Below are 17,195 nucleotides of genomic sequence, written 5' to 3'. Positions count from 1 at the left end.
GCAAAAAGTTTCAACATTGTTGTCTTTGTACTATTAAAAATATATTTTTAAATGATTTCTGTTATACAGCAGCTTTTTATTTATTTTTTACTCCCACTAGCTGAGAGTAGACAAATTATAAAAGAGCCCCCAGCAAAAGAAGTCAACTGGGAAATCAACTGTTAAATTCTAATGTTTGGATCACATGAGGAGCCTTACATATAACATTTGAAAGGGATCACAGTATTGGTTAATATTTTGAATCTATTTAATCTTTGATTAAAGTAAGTGCATTTTACTGATTCAACCTATAAAACCTTTACTAGGTAAAGTACCATGAGATGGTTTGTATTTATATGGGGCTTTATAAGTAAATACACATTCGGCACAAACCTATGTAGTCTAAGACAGTGAAATTACATAAGTAAGCCTGTAAGTTATTTAAAACTAAAAATACCTCCCATCTAGACCCCGACCCCAACCCCAATGTCAGCACCTACAATTTTATGTTCCGAAATTTAAAGGTTTGAGAGTGCACACTTCAGCACCTGAGGCTGAAGTTGGTATGCCATTCGTAGCTTCAGTTAGCCAGTTAAGGGGAAAGTTAAGGGAAACACTTTAGACAACAACCTTCTCCCTGTAGGTGTTCTTGTAACCCTGTTTTTTTAAACCTATTTTCCTAACTATTACTTTAATAAATGCTAAAAAAACAAGGTTTTGCAGTAACTATTCTCACATGTCGGACACAACACTGAGGCTTATAAATTAGTAAGGAGACTCCAAAGAATTAAACATCCAGATTGTGAAATGTATCCTCTATTTTTAAGAACTCGTTAAATGGCCATTTTAGACCCTGCTATTCATGTTCCTGATCAGCTGGTAATGAGGGGCACAATGAAGCCGGCCGATGTGCAGGGCGAGCATTTTTGGGTGGTCTAGACCAGAGTAGACTGGTCTAAGTATAGTGGTTCTGGATGTGGACCTAATCCAAAGTTGTCTAAGTAAAGAAGGAAAAAAGAAACAGTAAAAGAGGCCTTTAATAGCTTTTCATAAATAAAATAAAGGCTGTACACATCTGTAACTAGGCTTTTTTTATTTTGAGTCTCATTTTTAATCTAGACTAGTTTTTGACAATTCTCAGTGTTGTGCTTCTGGATCAAGTCCTGCTCTAAAACTGTTTATATAGTGGTTCTGGGTCTAATTCAAAATGGTTTACATATGGGATAAATAGGTGAAATTGCCCATATTGATTTTTTTTACAGTTTCATAAATCTATAAATGTGTTCTATTCATTTTTGGGGGGCCTCTTTGATCATCTAGATCTGAATTGACATGTCTCAATCTTGTGGTTGATAACCTGGCCTAAAATGGTCTACATATGAGACCAGACACAGGAAAACCACTATGTATTTAGAAATAAAATGCAGTTTTAGCAATGTTAGAATTTGGTTTCATAGCCTCAACAGTCTTTCTAGAACGGTCAACAGCCATTTACAGTTATAACAGGCGTGGTCTATCTTAGGTTTCCGTAACTTTCTCCTTAACTGCCGCATCAAAAGCTTTGAATCGGATATCAACTTTAGTCTCGTCAGCTGTACGGGTTTGGTACATGTAGATAACTCAGTCATTCATCAGAGGAGGTCGAGCGAAGCCTCGAAAGACTACAGCTGCGTTTATCCACCTCAATACGCATTAATGATAGTAATATACAGCACGACTCCTATTAAAAAGCTGTTAGGAAAGAACTACAGCTGAACAAAGTTTTATTTTGAAGGTTGAGCCGAACCGGTAGTCCTCGTCCTTTGTTCTAGGTAACGTCTCATTTGACCCGGCGGACGCACCTTTCTCTTGTTTTGCTCTCGAGCATTAACATAAATGCTGGAAGTCGTCAGTTAATTTTGGATAAAAGCTAAAAGCTGGTTTTCTTTTCTAAACGCAGGTCATACGCGTTGGTATGTTTAACAACACACTATTCAGAAGTTGAGGAACTTGGTGCTTATGCCGAGATATTTGACGCTAACAAGAGAAGCTAGCTCCGAATTGACACACTAACTAGCCATCGTCGTGGTCGGGTGAGTATTCATTATCAGACTATGTAACTTTAAACGGCGAGTAGAATCGCATCATATTTTTCCAAACGTTGTTAGGACACAAAACTGTCAGTTTCTAATCCCATCTTTTTAATGAAAACTTGCCGGTTAGCTAACTATCAAGAGCTATCTTATTCACGTTGATGTTGACGTGGATTTGGATTTCATGCTTAAAACCAACTGTAAATATGTTTTCTTTTTATGACAGGCATGAAGACTGATGCGCTGTTTTTGGAGAAACTCTGGAGTTTGGTTTGCACAGCAAGAACGTTAGTCTCAACTTGACTTGGTCAGCTCCACCAGTTCACTTGTAGCTGGTTGGTGCTAACGTGCTTAATATTTCATTATTCAGATGTTGCCAGGTTAAACCCAAAGACATGTAGACAATAAGCCTGCCATATGAATGCTGTAATTTTACTAAGGACATCTAAAGTCACATAAGGACCTCTTCTCTCATTTAGCCTGCTTCAACACATTCAGGCGTGTATTATGATGTCATCTTGCCTTTCCTGATTCCCTGTGAACAAGTATTATAACGTCACACCTGTACTGACAGTACCTGCATTCTTTTCCTATAAGCTCACAGAGCTGGTTGGCCAACTAAAACAACTAGGAAGAGCTAATAATTTACTGTCTGCAAATTTTAATTTAACTTGCTAAGCTCCCAGCGAGAGCATGACAGCTGTGGTAGGCCGGGCATGGGGATGGGTGCGCTCATGGGGCAGCACTGTCACACCAGAGAATACTACAAAAATTACAGCAGAGGGCCAGATGCACGAATTTGGCAGCCAGGGCCTCAGGGGGTGGACCTCTTTGATCTGGGGAAGATTTACACGTCACAGTGACCAAAATAGTCCAGTAGAGGAGTTCTGGGAGGCGCAGGAGAAACTTCAGCCAATGGAAATTGAAGATCTTTGTGCAGGGAAACAGGATACTGAGGCAAATTCAGAACAAGTTTCTAGATGGTGGAATAAATATCTCCCAACTTCTTATGTTGTGTGGCCAAGAAAAAGCGAGCCAAGTGGACTAAGACAGAGGAAACGTGATGGTTGGAGTGAAGGTGCATGGAACCGTGATGTTGATTTGGACTTTTCTGAGTACAGAACACCTCCCCCATCTCCTACAACTCCTTCCTCTCAGTTGACTTCTCCTTTTCGACTCTTTGTGCACAGCTGGAAGGTGGAAATCATACCAGAGCACTACGAGATTTGCTTCAACTTCCTCCGCCACTTGTTTGACCTGTTTGTTGTTGGCTTTCTGTGGACTGTCTCCCCTCCAACCAAGCTGATCCTGGAAGTTTTGGGAGTCCAGGGAGCCCTAAGGCTGTGGTTTCATGGCATGGCCATGTTTTTTGTCTCTACAGTGGGAATGGCAGGATTACTCTGGTTGATCCAGGAGTATCTTCCTCAGTTTGCTTTGATCTATGGTATTGCACAGGCATTGGTGATCTCTGTCAGTGTTCGACAGAGTGTGATGCTTGGCATTGAGGAAGACAAAGAAGAACAGGACGAGGAGGGCAACAAGACTAATGAAATGACAGACAGTAAGGAACATAAAGAAAAGTTGTCTCTTAAGGACAAGCTGAAGACAAGCTAAAATTAAGGTAAGCCCATTCTTTCTTTTGATGTTTAGGTTTCCCTTTACCAACTAGCAGAAGTTATCATATTCAGATTTTTAGTTTGTGCTCAACTAAACACAACTGAAAGTAAACAAATCACTAATCACATTGAATGGATGGTGTAAAAATGGCTAGATGTAGATGCTGACTATGTATTACTAATGATTTTTCGATATATCTTGCTGTAAGATTCACATCTAAACTGTTCTGTCAACTGGCATAAACACACACTCACACATTAAGGCTTTAATCTTTTTTGATCCTGTTACCATAGCAAAGTAAGTGTGACATTCTCTAAGTGGTTTGAAACCACTGACTATAAACAGACTCCTCTAAGAGACCCAGATAAGTCAGTTTAATATCCTGAGGCCCTTAGTTTTCATAATTATCTGTTCACAGTGAAATGTACTGTACACCAGTGTCCATTATGCTGAAAGAACCACTAACCATACACCAGAGAAAATGAAATGCATTATATTAAAATAAATACTACAATAATAATACCGTAACTAGTAACAGTTCTATCCTTATACTTTGAATGAACATGGTTTGATTATCTAGAGTTGTGCACAACAAGCAATCCTGTAACAATACTAGGCTTGTCTTAAGTAAACAGAACTCTGCTATGATTAATGTTTTTCAATTTTGAATGTTTTTTTTTTTTTTTTATTGCTTCAGTTTCTATTTGTTATTTTGACTTGTTTACCATAACCATATTCATAATTTCTGTTGGTAATGCTAACAATTTATTACTGTGATCTGGATATGAACTTGCAACATTAAGAGTAACCTGGATGGTATTTTAAGAAACAGGTTTAGAGGTTTAGGAAAAACTCTTGAGATAACCCCAGTAATTTTCCCTCTGAAACTAATCTGCTCACTGGCAGGTTTTCTTCAACAAAGAGTTTCCCTTTGTCCCCTTCCTCCCGTGGGGTCTGGAGACATGTTTCATTTTCTCATTCATACAGTTCAAAGAGCAAGGAGCATTAATGTTTTAGAAGTTTATGTTGGGAGAGGAAGATAAAAATCCTGTGCAGACAGTACACTATTAGTGTGTTAACTAAGACCTGTCTTTACTGATAGTGCTTTTATGATCAATCAGCCAGTATACAGACATTGATCTCTTTAATTTAAACAGGCTTTGTTATCAAACGGCAAAAAAATAAAATATATACACGGTCCATCCTTCTAGCGCTGCAACTCTGGAGACTAAGAAAAATGTCAGGTTGTCAGTCAGTTGTCCTCCATTGAAACATATGCCTTTTTGAAAAAGAAGTTTGAAGCTTTGAAAACATGACACACTGAATCTATCAAGAGCAATATCTTTTGTTGTAATTGATCACACTTATAGATCCGTATAGTTATCCAATATGACTTTATCAAAGTTGTGTCATAATGGAGATTATGGGAATATTTTTAAAAGGCTGGTTGTGTTGTACGTGAAAATACTTAAAAAATAATCTTTAATCTTAACATTTCAGTTTAAACATTTAACCCTTATGCTGTATCATCGCCTTTAGAATATTTGTAGATCAGAATGATATTACAATCACAGGACTATATATAAACTTGTTCGTCTTATTAATGTAATTGCCTCAGGCATTTTGTTCTTGCCAGTTTATAGTTGAATATCAACGGCTTTCAGCTTGTCCCTTCACAGGTCGCCATAGCGGACTTTGATTTGACATGTGATTTAACCCCGGATGCCCCTTCCTGCCACAACCCTTCCCATTTTTTTATCAGGGCTCGAGACTGGCACCAAGGTTTTGGTGGCTGGGCTGGTGAGGTTGGGATTTGAACCTGCTGCCTTCTGCATCCTAACCCAACACTCTAACACTGAGACACCAGGCTCTGATCAGTCGTGAAATAAAAAAATTCTTCATTCCCATCTCGGGTTTGTCAACCCAGAGCTCAGGTTTAACCTGAGCGTATGTTAAACCTGCTTTCTGAAATACCCTCTGGTTCTGGTCTAATCATCTGGACTGCTCGTGTTCCTTGACCTGATCAGCTCTTGTCTTTCCACAGATGTTTCTCTCTGTTCAGGATTCCAGCTGTGCAAGACCTCTATACAACAGTTGGACTACGCAGGAGGAACCGTTTCACTGCACAACTGTGTTCTGCAGCATAAATTAATTGTATTGCACATCCATTACAAACTTGTAGAAGTTGTACTCATGCCACTTTATGAACACTATTGATCTACATTTTATAGATGTTTGTCCTCACTGTAGCTTAATATTATCAAACTAATGTTAACAGTGATAGCCGTACAATTTATTTACTACTTGTACTACTAGTTTAATTACGGTCAGGAGAGAAAGAGAAGGTTCCATGAAAATATGCACTTTTTTGAACAAAAATCTCACTGACAAGGAAACGGTTTCCACATACACTCTTGTAGCTTTATAGCAGCCCTGAATGATTTCACTGTTTACTAGCTGTGAAGGTTTGGCATAAAAAAGCTCTGTTTTATTAGAGTATTGTTTAAATCCCAGGCTGTACCTCTTCTTTTTCCAATACCTTTGCCACTTAAGGTACAGTTGTGTTAAGTGTCTCTCCCTACAGATATTTAACCCATCTATAATTATAATTAAAATCAAGCTAATATGACAAGCAAGCAGTTTAAGCAAGTTTGGATTTATAAGCCATCTCTGTTCAGTTTTGAGCTGCAAATTTACAGTCAGCTACTGCAAACCGTGACACAGTGGGAATTGGACGTTTTTCTGGTACCACATCTTAACTTCCCCAAACTGTAATATTACTTTTAGACGCTGTTTATGGTCTATTTATTTATTTCCTGCATCAGACCTGTGACACTTCATTCCTTCCCACGGCAAAGCTCAAAGAGAATGTTAATGTGACTGTACTTTTACTGCAGGGAAATCTCAACTTGATCATGGAGGAGGAAGCATAGGGACTGTGGATGAGCAAGTAGCAACCACCACTGCTAACTTGTAGGTTTAAACATCTTTCAGTAGTAGTAGTTTCAGCAGTAAGATAAGCTGTATTAAAACTATACAATGGTTTCACTCAGCTTTTACATCACGATGTAATTCTTCAGAATAAAATTTGTATTGTGAGACAAAAGATAAATGTAATAGAATTCAGTTTTTTGGGGGTTAGGGCAGTTGTAATGGAAGAAGCATCTTATAACTGAAGTGGCTTCAGCACTGAGCTGTGATGGTTGCTCTTTAAGTGTAAATCACTTAAATTGTCATCTCCACTAGGTACTGTTGTTTATTTTATACATACTTTATATATTTACACATATTACACTGAAAAGCATGTGTATTAAACAGCCTGTCAGAGTGGAAAAGGCTTCTCCTGAAAACTTTACCACAAGTGTGTGAGTCCTCATATATGTACTTTATACATGAAGTTATAGTGTGTGTGTGTGTGTATATATATATATATATATATATATATATATATATATAAATACACACACACACGTTTGCCTTATTTTGCTTTCTGTGCCATATTTTGAATGCATCTCATATGTTAGTAGTGTGCAATGCAAAATGAGCATTTTTTGCACTCAAATAATTGTTAGTAACTTACTTCAGACCATTTTTCTAAACTGAAGTTTGTTTCTTTTTCAAACAATATATGGATTTTAGGTTTGCCTCTATATTGGAACCCTGTGGCTGGCAATATTAAAATTAAGGTATTTTATCTAAGCAAAATTATTGTTATTGTCCATTTGTGTGCACAATAAATTAGACTTAAAATGCATGGTTTTTAAAAATCTAATCAAAAATATTTTTAGTATGCTGCCAAGTATTATTAATAGAGTTGGAACAGTTGACATGTGTAGTAACAATTATTAAACCTGCAACTTTAAAAAAAAAAACAAAACACATTTTCATAGTCCCAGCTCCTCAGATGTGAGCTTGTTGGTTTTGTTTTATGTAATACCCATTTGACAATGCTTACATTTTGAATTAATATTATTTGAATTATGTTTTTGCTGATGTTAAAAAAGGGAATAAAGTGTAACTTGTGTGTGGTCAATACAATAAGAGTTAATCGATAAAGTTCTTTTGAATTTTGTTAGCAACAGGGTAAAATTGGTAATAAAATATGATTTAACTTTCAAGTTTAGCTTAAAAAATTTAATTGGTCCTAGTTTCATAATATTGAATTTTGTCAGGAAATCTTATTTTCTAACATGGAAACTTTGTTTTAAAATCATTGTATTTTAAGTGTGCACACAAATGGAAAATAACATTGTGTACACTGCAAGGTTTTGTTTTAATATTGGCAGCTATAGACTTTACACAATAGAATAATATGACAATAAAACATAAACAGATGTATTTAGAATAAATGGCTTCAACACCTTTTATACAAAGAATGTAAACATCTTGGGCTTTTTTGTATTGCACCAAATTGGCCACTTTGAACCCAACACTACAATGAGGTTAAATTCTCCAAATGGCAAAATAAAACTGATGTACTTTTATTGGGTTGTCTGCTTTTTTGTTTTTGTTGTACATAAAATGCAACAAATGCAGTTGCAGCACGTAGATAACATCTTTTAAACAACGTGGAATGTATCTAGGCATAGCGAAGGCATATAAATGGTAAATGGTCTGCACTTATCGCACTTTTCTACATATTGGCACTCAAAGAACTTTACACTGCTTGTTATTCACCCATTCGCACTCCAAATCTCTCACGCACTCGTACACCGATGGGGGAGCTGCTGCGTCACAGTCGCAAGTGGAGTTTATCACGTTGCACCCAGTTAATATGTGAAAAGATTAGTGTTCGATGAGTTAGACCATCACAACTAACACCATACCTGTTTTACTGCAGTTTACATCTTTCAGCCCAGCCTGCTTGTCAGAAGTGTCACAGTGTAAAAGATGTAGTTATTGACCGGTGCAGACATGATGGTGAAATGATAAATGGTGTAACTCAATCAAGAAATAACCCTACATTATCAAATAATGTGTCCATGGTTACAGTTTGTGACATTTGCTCCCTAGGGAGTTGGGCTTTAGAGATTTTTCACTGCTGCTATTGGAAACAAGTTTGTTGAAGGAACTGTGACTATAAAGCAAAAACAAGAGGTTTAAAAGTTCAACATACAGTAGCTGTGGGGAACAGCTACATTGATGATAATGTACTGTTTGGGTAACACCTTATAAAAAACTGTGAAACATATCACACATATAAGCCTGTTTAATCACAGTTCAAAACTTTAATTCACATTAAATCTGCTCATATTATGTTTAATAGTATATACACAAAGGTGCATTACCAGAACAAGAACAATGTACATATGTAACAATGTCTGTGTTTAGATAAGTGAAAGCTGTGGTATAAATGAAAATTTATTCCACAGTACTGGAACATATCAAACATGGTCTGAAACTGAGAATGACAGGTTGATGGAACCTCTAACAGTTCTGGTCATAACAGAGACATGAGTACAAAGTCTGGGGAGGAAATCATGCATCTTCACCACTCCTGTCTTTTTCATAAGCTGTGATCCGGGGCAGGAAAGGACTCCAGTTGTAGAGATTTACCCCACACCAGTGAAACATGTCAGTCCCTCTCGCACACTCAAACATGATTTCATATTGTCAAAATTTTGGTGTTTATATAACTGACATGCAGGCAATAATTGGGAATGAAAAGGTGCTTCGTCCACAAAGATGATTAAATAGGAGCACACTGGTAGTGAGTGGTAACAATGTAAAATCCCTCATTCAAATCTGACTGGGGACCTTTGTTGCATGCCACACCTTCTCTCTCTGTCTCCCTCTTCACTGCCAACTATCAGATAAAGGGTATAACACCCAAAACAAAAAGCCTGTAGCTTGTAAAAAAGTGAATAAAGTAAGTAAATTAACACAAATAGTTTTCCTATTCATCCATGCTGCTGTCCTATCCATTGTCCTATTAGCAAAAAACTGTACAAAAGAATTCCTCTTATGCTAAATGTCAGACTTTTAAGATTGTCCCGGATTTATCTAAAATCAATCCACCAAAGCAAAAATCAGCAGATGATTTAAACCTATTAAGTCGTCCTGTTAATGAAGTTTGATTATATCTGTCAGTGAATTATTACAGCAAGCTAACAACTCCAGTTTTGTGAAACGATTTGGGTGCGAAGGTGAGAGCTAAACCTGCAACCTTATGTGACTGACTTTATTAGAACTAGAAGTCTGTCACAGAAATGGCTCATTACCCAGGACCCCATTCTTCATATTTGTGTAACTAATCCAGCTTTACTTGATGTTAAATAAATTAGGCCATCGAACTTATTGTTAGCCAGATAATGCAGATCCCTCAACACTAACAGAGGACATTTTAATTTTGAATGACCTTATCTCAAAACCACAAACTATTATTTTGAAATAAATGTATTGATGATCCAAAGAGTAGAAATCAGCACAGATGTGACTAGCAGTGATGTTCCCCACCTTCAAACTTACTATATAGACAATTTTTTTTTTTTTTGTCCTTTCAGCTTATGTGTGTTTTTGTGGCCAATATCAAGATCAATGTTTCAGATTTTTAAATACTGGATGATATATCACCATGTCTGTAAATGTACCGATCAGGCATTTCCACCACTTGATGGTTTTAATGTTGACAACAGGCATCAGCATGGGCACTCTGACTGGTCCACAGCTATGTAGCCTGAGGCACATAGGTGGTGTTTATGCTATGATCGATCAGTTTACATCAGCTAATATGGTCCAAAATGTGTGACTTGAATTCTAACTATAAAATTAAACTAAACCTTCAGACTACCCAATCTGACTGGCTTTTTAAGGCTGAATGTTAATTTGTGGTCTGGCAGTGGAATGTTGTTTACAAATAAACAAGTCTTAGGAGATATACATATATTTACACATTTTTGTATGAAATATTCTGTGACTGTTTTAATGAGAGAAACTACGCTGATATTATTCCTTTGGTTCTTTTTGGAACAAATTCTTCTCATATATGAGAATACCAGAAAAAGGCTTCTTCTTCTCAAAGAGTGAACAGGACTCTGTTCTTAAAGTGTGGTATAAATAATCGCAACAGATTAACATAATTCTAGCCATTCTCATCCTGCCTAATTTGATTCTCTGATTGATTTTTGATTTGTTAAATTGCATATCTTCACACTCCACTGGCATTTTTTAGTTGAGTTTTTTTGTCTTTGCACTCACAGTATCTCGAAATCTGGATTATATCTTTTTCTACAAACTTTAATTCACTTCTATAAGTTACCATGTAAAAATATTAAGGGATTTACATTAACCATAGTCTTAAATTTCCCAGTAACCTTCATGTTCTCAACTAAACTTATAATTACATCAAATGTCTTTCACCAAATCCCCAAAAAGCCATTTGGATCAGAAAATAACATCACATTCTAGTTTTAAGGAAACTGCACTTCTGCAAATTTGATCTTCAAGACTTGTTGCTATGACAAACAATACGCATAAACAAGCTAGTTAGTTGAATGGGTAGGATATATACTGCATAATGACAACGCCCTTGCTCTGGTCTGCTTTTTCAACCTCGCTATTAAAATAAAGCCATAAAAAGACAGAACAAAATAGAAATCAACAATGTAATCTGGATAATTCAGTGGTTCACATATGAAGAATGGGGCCCAGGTCTGAAAATCTGAAAAAGCCCAGCTTGTGTTAAATCATCAATAAGTGCTGGACTTGTTCATACGGATTAATTAAATCTAATAAGTTATTCTGAGAGTGCTAGGAGCATGTGTAGTAATAATGTAATTATAGTGTAATGTATTCTGTCAGCAGTCATCGCAACAATTAGCAATAATTGTGAAGCTGGTCTACAAATCAGAAACATCCAATACTGGCTCAGCTAACTGGGAAAGGAAGATCTTTGTAGGGATCCAGCCTTCAGTCCACTTTGCTCCAATTCTCACCTACTGGTTGGTTTGTAATTGCACTGCTACTACGATCAGCTGCAGGTCAAGTGTTAGCAAGTTAAGCCCAGCAAAAAATAAAACCCAAACATGTTGTATCATATAGTTAAATCTGCTGCTCTATCAGAAGGAAAATACATAGTCAATAGACATAATTGATGTTTTCCAATGCAGTATTTTAGCTTATTCAAGACAAATCACAGACACTATATTTCTGCTGATCACCACTTTACACAAGCATTCTCTGTTCTTTTAGGGTTTTTTAACAGGCTGCGATTGGTTTCCACTCGTTTAACTACAGTATTAACAATCATACCGTTAAAGACCTGCAGCTCTTCAATCATATGCTTTTCTTCAGTCAATCACTATTTGACTATAGTTATGTAAAGTGTAATGTAGATTTGTAGTAGAAGTCAGAAAAACAGCTGGTACTTGCAAAATCATTGGCATAGTCCAGAGATGGGTTTCCACCTGAAGAACTTATCTGAATCATAACCTCGAGTTTCCCACCACCTAAACTTGTTGGGTGTAAGGGTCAGTTGTAGTTTGCTTATCCACTGAAGCTCCATCTACCCAAGAAAGTCTATCAGGGCAGGGGCTGCATGTGGCTGACTATTACTTGATTAATTGAAATGCAATGGCTGTAACAATATGAATTTGGGAGAGAGCATTAGGAGTGGAGTAAGTTGAAAAAGTCGGGGGGGTTCATTTCAATTTCCTCAAGCCCCAACAGGGAAAACCTACCTCGGGTCAGCACTCTCACATATCCTTAAACACCTACAGTCATTAGTTGACACAGTATCAAATGTTTTCAGAATTTTCAGTTCAATAACTCAATACTCTATGTTGATTTGTTTCTTTTTAGATGGTGACATCACAACATTGCACACATCACAGAGCTATTGTTTTTTATGTTTTATAGCATTTGACTATGACTAGTTATATTACATTAAAGAATTTAAATATTTTTTCGGGGGTGGGGTTACATTTTCAGGTTGTCTAAAAACAAGCACAGTTTACACAGTCTTAAATCTTGATTATGTAAATCGTAGGTGGTGGTGCAGGTGTCGGTGCAGGTGTCAGTGCAAAACAAAACATTTGGTTTATAATGTACATTTACACACTGGCCTCCATGTGTTAAGTGATTATCTTTGGGCTTTGGATAAAACAAGCCATGTTATCATTGTGTCAACTTCAAGCTTTCAATACTTGTAATGGTTGATTTTTATTTTTTGAGAGTCCAACAAATTAAACAAGCACTACTCTATTTACATATAAAATGGGATTTTTGTTTATGATAATCAGTGTGTGCAATCCTATTTCTGTTTTCAAGTTTTTAAACCAAAGAGGACGTTAACTGGGATAGATTATATATTTCTAGCTTTTCTATTTCAATTCTACCATCCTATGACTTGCTTTGGATAAGGCTCAGCAGTGGTTCAAAGCATACTGTGTGTGATTTGTAGTAAAGGGGCTAAAACACTGGTAAGGAGAGCAATGCTACTTTATGGGCCAATTAATTAGAGAAATTTCAGTTGATGAATAGGTATCCTTCCATGTTAGTTGGCACAATAGTGAGCATGCTTTTAGCTGTTAGAGGAAAGCAGGAAGTTCAAATTCAATAATTTGTGTTTTTTAGTGTAGTAGTACAGCAGAGACGGTAATCCTGCTCCAGCAGCTGGGAGTTTCTGACTCATGACTATAACGCAGCATCAGGCCTGCCTGTTCCTCAGTGATGGAACTAAACTAGCAGGGGAAAAAAAGTGCCACTTTGTATCGTGTCACTGTCGTGATGAGAAACCCCACAGACCCCACATTTAGCATACACAGCTAATTAGTGGGTGTGCGATCCTCCAGAGTTTGGGGGCACTGGGGTCTCCCCTCCCCCTCTCTGTCCATTGCCTCTCCTGCCGTGGCCTAGGATACAATGAGCACTCCCACAGCCCTCTTCATCGTCGTCTCCCTCGCTTTCAGAGGATGACTCTCCAAATTGTCGTGGCTTCTCATAAATACAGCAGCCTGGGAAAAACAAAACAAAACACAGGATTAGGACTGATCCTGGTCGTCTATATCCGACTAACTCCAAGCTTCTGTTCTCAGTTTGAAAAACCAAAAACACAGCATGATGCCAAGTTCAGACACCTGCTCGCAAATAGTAACTGAAAAGAGCTTGTGATAAATATAACTTTACAGACACTGTTTGATTTGATAAATCTAGTAGTGCAGCGGGAGGATAAAGAGGCAGAGTTTTATATAAAGGCTATTATTTTCATTATAATGTGCACTATATCTCCATATTCATTCAAATTAACTACTTATATTCTAACACTATAACTGCTCTAATCCTACATTTAGAGGAGATGCCTAAGAAAAAAGAACTTTAAGATAATTTTCGATGTAATTGTACCAGTTTACATTTTTTGTATAGTTTCCAGTGTTTTAATTTACAGGCTGATGGGACTGTCTCTACACACCTCAGCTCATTTAAATGTGTCAAATGTTATGTCTGTTGTACTGTATATGCTCGGGACATTATAGGTTTAAATAGTTTGAAATGATACAAAATGTCTGTCTGTCTACTGGTTTTCAACACACACCTAATATGTCTATTCACAATAGATACAAAAAATGCATTATTATTTGGAACAATCTAATACCCATTTCTAAAATGCACCAATCTTGCATGAGCACGTATGCAGTTCAGTCTACATGATGTATAAAATATCTCCTTTCTGAAAATCAAATTATTACAACTTGCACAACCAGGTGACCTAGTTTCTGTGTTTAGAGTGATCATTAAAGAGAAGTCTGTACTGAGCTGAAGCTTCTGCTACTGACTGATCGTGTGTTCATTATTGTTGCTCAACGGTTTTAGCTGTTGTGCATTTGGCAAAGGACACAATATTGAGTATCACTATGTGCCCATAAGGAAGATGAACTCACACTTTGAAGACCTTCTTCCCAGGTGCTCGTTGTCAACAGTGTCACTGGACCACTCCACCTTCTTCTCAGTCTTCCTCTTCCTCAGCTTGATAGTAAGGCTTCGTCCCTCCTGTAACATGTAACAGCTCTTCTGTCAAATACTGGCCATCGTGTTATCCAGGCCTGGTGATTAACTGCATCATTATCACACAACAAGAAACTGATTCCAAACCCAACAAGAGTTGTCTCAAAGTATTTTCTCTGTGGAGATTTTATGGTATTTCCATGTGTGCATGGGTATGTGAGTGCTCCCATTATCCACTTTTCTAAAAGTACTATTACTGTACTCAAGTATTACAAAACCACTAGCTTGCAGTTCTTGAACACTGGTCCCAAGAAAGTACTGATGCATCCATCAATAACTAAGAGCTTCTCCTGTTATAAGGGCTGTGGGCTGACCTTGGGCAGTTTTCATTGAGCAAATGGCAGGTTACATTTCAGTAGTCATCAGTCTTTGACAGGGCTGACACTGCGAGACACTCTCAGAAAGACAACCACTGATGACATTTACCCCTACAGGCAAAGTTTTGGAGTTACCAATGAGCCTACACTTCATGAGAAACTGCACTACTCAGATGGAAACCCACACAAAGATGGGAAAACATGAAAACTTTACACAGAAAGGCCCAAAAGGAAACATTTGACCTTCTACCTGTGGGGCAGCAACACAAAATATCACCTAATAGCTCCCTTTTTTTTTAGAACCAATGAAGCATGGAAGTGGAGTTCACATACTCTGATTGGTATTTCATCGCTCTCTACACTCAGTGAAGATCATATATGTTGATATATGAATGTTATTGTAGCTTAATCTGGCATGTTTTTTTCAATCAGTACGAGGATGAAGACCTGAGTTTAACACCTACCAACCTGACAGAGGAGATACCTATAATGCAATAGCCGTAGTGACAATAGTATTTAGTGAAGACTCCAATGAGCAATGTCATTTTAAAGCAGTATTTCCCCTAGAAAACATTCCAGGCACTGTGGCAGGAGGATAATAGAGGTTTTATGCGCACATACAAAAAAGGCAGCACCTTTGATTGGTAAAGTCCACGTAAGGGTCAAGCGAAACAAAGTGAATATTAATAAGATGTATTTAATGCAGGCAAATAACTTCTCCTGCATGTCTCACTGGGTGCCTCAATTAAAGCCCGTGGGATGTTCCTCCTCTAACAGGTTGTTTATGCTGATGACATATAAGAAAGAATATTTCTGCCAATTATGAAAAAACTATGTTTAACAGTGGTATTTTCATAAATATTGCTTTTAAAAAACGGAACCATTTTTCATTTACCATTTTTCTATTTAAAGCTTGACGTTTTAAATGTATGAGGCCAAAAAACTAGAACTTACCACAGGGAGTCTAATATATCAAATTCAAACTTAAACATCCCAGCTCGCCTACACCGGCAGCACAAAGAGGCCACGGAGGAGCAGACAAGATGAATGTGGACCTTGGTTCTGTTCATAGAAAGTCCTTCCTGCAGGGTTGTGTGGCGGTGTGACCATGTCTGTTTTAGAACGTTACTGCTGTGTCACGATCAGAATAGATCTTCTGACTTCTCTGATTTATATATTTGTTCTCGCTAACGCTGCTCCCTCTCTTCATTCACTCACTATGTCACTCGACCGTTGCTCTAGGTGTCACTGGGCTTGGGAGGAGGGGACAATTAAATGGTGCGTTTAAAGACAGCAGCGGACAAAGCATAGGGCTTTAGTAAGTCAACAACGTCTGTCTCGCTGTAACGACTGGTTCTCATTATTCATGTAAAAAACGGAAGTGGAGTGGATGTAGGACAGACATTGATATTGGACATAACATTACCAAGAACGGCTCTGGGATGTCTTCGTACCAACACGTGAAAAACACGCTAAAAGCGGCGGATTGGTCATGAACGTAAGATCACTAGATTTATTTTTTTTTTTGCCTATCGTGTAAGCATGACGGGGGGCTCGTTGCCTTGGCGAATCCCCATGCTTGTACCAGTGAAGGGTAAACACTGTAAAAGGACCTTGACACAGCTAGTTAACGTTAACACATAAAGGTATCGGAAAGGCCAACTGCAGTAAAGCTAGGTGCAGAATGGTAGCATGACTCTTCTCTACAAGCAGCGTTGCCCCATTAGTTTGTGTTGACAAAAAAGACAGGTTTGTTTTGAGCAGTAGCTTTACGTAGTGCCTCAAACTGTCTAAACGTCTTCCGTTAATGACTGTCTATCGTTTACCTGCTGGGGCGGCGGCGGTGTGCTAGTCTGTACAGTCTCCGTTATCGTCTCACTCGATGTACCGGGAACCTCCGCCATCCCTGGAGCTGCTTTGCTAACGCTAACGTTAGCTGTATAAAAGATGAATAGCCGAAGTGGATCGTCAGTGACAGACACTGCCCGTAAGGTAACGTTACAATAACTACAATGATTGACCTTGGTTCATTAAATGTCAGATACAATTAAAACTAAATATTGTTAGCCTGAAGATTATGAAGTGGTGGAGGCTTTGCTGAGATATGGCTAACTCTGAATCAAGCTGCAACATTTCTAACTGAGTCGGCTTCAACCAAAGCGGAAGTGTCGCGTGTTTGATTGAAAACGAATATTACCTGTGTGAACCA

The 17,195-nt window shown here is 37.7% G+C and overlaps 3 protein-coding genes across 5 annotated transcripts in view; 2 read left to right on the top strand and 1 right to left on the bottom strand.

Annotated features, from left to right (window-relative positions):
• The first annotated feature begins 1,619 nt into the window (after window positions 1-1,619).
• On the top strand, window positions 1,620-8,152 carry c1h6orf47 (chromosome 1 C6orf47 homolog). The gene is made up of 3 exons (XM_067510028.1): window positions 1,620-2,051; window positions 2,278-3,672; window positions 5,713-8,152. The coding sequence occupies exon 2, from the start codon at window positions 2,745-2,747 to the stop codon at window positions 3,663-3,665; it is 921 nt and encodes a 306-aa protein (XP_067366129.1). The 5' UTR covers window positions 1,620-2,051; window positions 2,278-2,744; the 3' UTR covers window positions 3,666-3,672; window positions 5,713-8,152.
• Window positions 8,153-8,876: 724 nt separating this feature from the next.
• Window positions 8,877-16,948, bottom strand: ppp1r11 (protein phosphatase 1, regulatory (inhibitor) subunit 11). Of its 2 annotated transcripts, XR_010914813.1 has the most exons (4): window positions 16,813-16,948; window positions 14,546-14,654; window positions 12,176-13,621; window positions 8,877-12,120 (listed from the first exon to the last, which is right to left on the bottom strand). XR_010914813.1 is itself a non-coding variant. In XM_067510041.1 (3 exons), exons 1-3 carry the CDS (start codon window positions 16,888-16,890, stop codon window positions 13,437-13,439), a joined length of 372 nt encoding a protein of 123 aa, XP_067366142.1. In that variant the 5' UTR covers window positions 16,891-16,948; the 3' UTR covers window positions 8,877-13,436. The 2 variants fall into 2 exon arrangements, 1 of the variants encoding a protein (XP_067366142.1); XM_067510041.1 differs by having other exon boundaries at window positions 8,877-13,621.
• The window catches only part of vars2 (valyl-tRNA synthetase 2, mitochondrial), a 26,596-nt gene continuing 25,709 nt past the window's right edge, over window positions 16,309-17,195 (top strand). Inside the window, exon 1 of one of the 2 annotated variants that reach the window (XM_067509961.1) lies at window positions 16,309-16,484. The gene's annotated coding sequence lies outside the window, so the exon portion shown is untranslated. Of the gene's footprint in view, window positions 16,485-16,837; window positions 16,979-17,195 lie in introns of those variants that run through there. The other variant, XM_067509970.1, reaches the window with a different exon arrangement.

Source organism: Channa argus, chromosome 1 (genome assembly GCF_033026475.1).
Source record: "Channa argus isolate prfri chromosome 1, Channa argus male v1.0, whole genome shotgun sequence".
Taxonomy (NCBI): domain Eukaryota; kingdom Metazoa; phylum Chordata; class Actinopteri; order Anabantiformes; family Channidae; genus Channa; species Channa argus.
The sequence above is the reverse complement of the archived record's forward strand: the minus strand, read 5'-3'. Positions and strand labels throughout refer to the sequence as shown.

Bases quoted from the DNA above. Each gene is read 5' to 3' on its own strand.
- ppp1r11 (XM_067510041.1), bottom strand. From the start codon at position 16,890: ATGGCGGAGGTTCCCGGTACATCGAGTGAGACGATAACGGAGACTGTA. The intron at 14,655-16,812 runs GTAAACGATAGA...TACATGTTACAG, and splicing joins CACCGCCGCCGCCCCAGCAG to GAGGGACGAAGCCTTACTAT. The intron at 13,622-14,545 runs GTGAGTTCATCT...TGTTTTTCCCAG, and splicing joins GGGAAGAAGGTCTTCAAAGT to GCTGCTGTATTTATGAGAAG.
- c1h6orf47 (XM_067510028.1), top strand. From the start codon at position 2,745: ATGACAGCTGTGGTAGGCCGGGCATGGGGATGGGTGCGCTCATGGGGC.